At 29.7% G+C, this 2748-nt stretch overlaps 1 protein-coding gene across 1 annotated transcript; it reads left to right on the forward strand.

Moving 5' to 3' along the window:
* The first annotated feature begins 1252 nt into the window (after window positions 1–1252).
* Window positions 1253–2154, forward strand: LOC120078520 (uncharacterized). Its single transcript, XM_039032793.2, has one exon. The coding sequence runs from the start codon at window positions 1345–1347 to the stop codon at window positions 1930–1932; it is 588 nt and encodes a 195-aa protein (XP_038888721.1). The 5' UTR covers window positions 1253–1344; the 3' UTR covers window positions 1933–2154.
* The last annotated feature ends 594 nt before the right edge of the window (window positions 2155–2748 follow it).

The following is a 2748-nucleotide window of genomic DNA, read 5'->3' on the forward strand; positions in this document are numbered from 1 at the left end:
CCTTGTAAAAAAGGGGTCATAAATTATGTGTTTGTTCCACCTATGAAACCTACCATTTTTTCATACAAATTAAACACCAAAATGAATTGGGTACAACATATAGTGATTCTAGTCTTCCAAGAATAATAATTTGGCCAACAAACTCATATATACTAGAGAATAATTTCATTGCATCATCCTATTTGTTTGATAAACAAAACAACATTTGACCCAATGGAGATATGGATGAAAAAGGCTAGTGCCAACTGTCAAACATGACATAAAAGAAAAATATATAGTAAATACTTAATTTTAACTTTACAACTTAAATAATCAAATTGAACACTTTAAGCTCCAATAAGGGAAAACTAATACCCTTAATTAGTTACATAACAACTCTTTAGGGTATGTTTGGAAGTAGGAGAGGTGAACTCCACTCATAGTTTGGTCCAAAGAACTTGTGAGTCCAAGTATTAAAAAAACAGTAATTTTATATCTTATCAATTCCTTACATAGTAGGTCCAAAAGTTCACAACTACCTAGAATTCATAACTTCTTATTCCTTACTATGCTACTCCTTACTTCGAACACCCTCTTAAAGATCTATGCATATTTAATGAGCAAGAAAAAAAACTAATAAGCATGGGTATAATTAAAAAAATTCAAATAAACTATATTTATTTGTTTTAGAGGAAAATGAAGAATATATGTATAAACTATCACATATAAATAAATATATCATTAAAGAACATTAGAGAATAAAGACATACGTTGGAATCTTGCAACATTAGCATACAAATGCACATTGGAGCTTAAGTACCTTTGTTGCAACCAACTTAGAATAATTGTTATTATTATTAATTTTGTATTTTTTTTTTCTTTTGACAATCTTTATAATTTATAATTTTGAAATTTATATACTTTTAAGGGCTGTTTTCAGATATAAAAAAATAAATCAAAATATTTACAAAATATAACAAAATTTTATAACTATCAATGATAGTCTATCAATGTCTATCAACATCTATCATTGACAGTTCTAAAATTTTACTATATCTTGTAAATTTTTTCAACAATTTTACCATTTAAAATAATTTTTCTACTTTTAATTTTGTAAAAAAGTCAGTCAAATTACAATGCCACGTTGCAGGTTAACAGACAGTATAAAAATGGGTAGGTGCGAAAGTTGAACTAACACTACTTTTCTTCTCCAATCATATCCTTTCTTCCACATCACAGGTCTTTTTAACTATAAAAGAGTCTACATTGTCATCAAAATACTATAACCAAATCGAGTTCATAATTTCTAAATCCACAATCTAAAATATTTTGTTATTGTGATCTTCTAATCATTTTAAAACTTCGATGGCTATTCTTCGCTTCTCAACCTTTGTATTTTCTGTGATACTCGGTACTTTTCTATTGATAAATTTTGATTATTTGGTTATGACAGTGAACGCAAGGCATCTCTTGGAGACCCCATTACCTAAGGTACCAGAAGACCTTCCAAAACCAAAAATACCAACCTTGCAAAAACCTGAGCTTCCTCCACTGCCAAAGGTTGAGTTACCTCCATTGCCTCATCTTCCACCCTTTGAAAAGCCTAAAGTACCTGAATTTCCAAAGCCTGAACTCCCAAAGTCGCTTGAATTACCGGAAGTATCGAAGCTTGATCTCCCCAAATTTCCAGAAGTTCCAAGCTTGCCTAAGTTTGATCTTCCCAAACTGTCTGAAGCTTCAAATCTACCAAAACACGAGCTCCCAAAATTACCTGAATTACCAAATGTGCCAAAACCTGAGGTTTCCAAGTTACCAGAATTACCAAATTTACCTAAACCAGAACTCCCTAAGTTACCTGAATTGCCACCTCTCCCAAAGCCAATTCTCCCTACCATTCCAAAGGACATACCTTTCCCTTCATTGAACCCACCCCACACAACCACAAACCCATGAATAGCATATTCTATCTACAACAGTTTAATTAAATATATATTTATATACGACAGTGAAAACTATATTATCTTTTGTTTCTCCTTTTAATTATCCCTTCGGATAAGTATGAGATTTTTATATAGGTTGTTTCTATTTTTATCAATGTGTTATTGTAGTTATATAGTGTTCGTCTTCTATACTTATAAAGACACATTATGTTATGAATAAAAATTTGTTTTGTAATGGTGTTTCTATGTAGTATCTTATTACATGGTAAATTTACAAGAGATACAACTGTCCAAATTATTTACTTAAAATCACATTAGCATACTAAGAGAAGCTACTAGGATATTTAACCCAATGAATTATATGCCAACTTAAATATTAGTAATGAAAACTTAATTTAGTGATAACTTAAAAACAATATTTTTTTCATCCATTAATTAAAAGAGAGAGAATATAAGATAAGGCCAAGTAATCTTTTAGGACTTAAGTAGACCCTGCACAAACATACCCAATATCACTGGAGATGGTAATAGTTTTATGACCTCTCAACAATAATGAGTTGAACTCATATCTAATTAGATCATTCTAACTATGGAAGAATTTTTTCATATACCAACTTTGCATCTTACAAAAATATATTTTAAATTATAAACATCTTAATTCTATAAGATATAGTGTAGGATGACATAAAAAAAATAAGGATTCTTAATATACGTATGACATAGACCCATTTAATGACATTGTTTGTCCTGTCATAATAGAGTTTACGACTATGTAAACAACGAAAATTGACAAAATTACTGAATCAATGTCAATAAAAGTATTAAACTC

The sequence above is a fragment of the Benincasa hispida genome, chromosome 5 (genome assembly GCF_027475165.1).
Source record: "Benincasa hispida cultivar pf3 chromosome 5, pf3_genome.v1.1, whole genome shotgun sequence".
In the NCBI taxonomy this organism is placed as follows: Eukaryota; Viridiplantae; Streptophyta; class Magnoliopsida; order Cucurbitales; family Cucurbitaceae; genus Benincasa; species Benincasa hispida.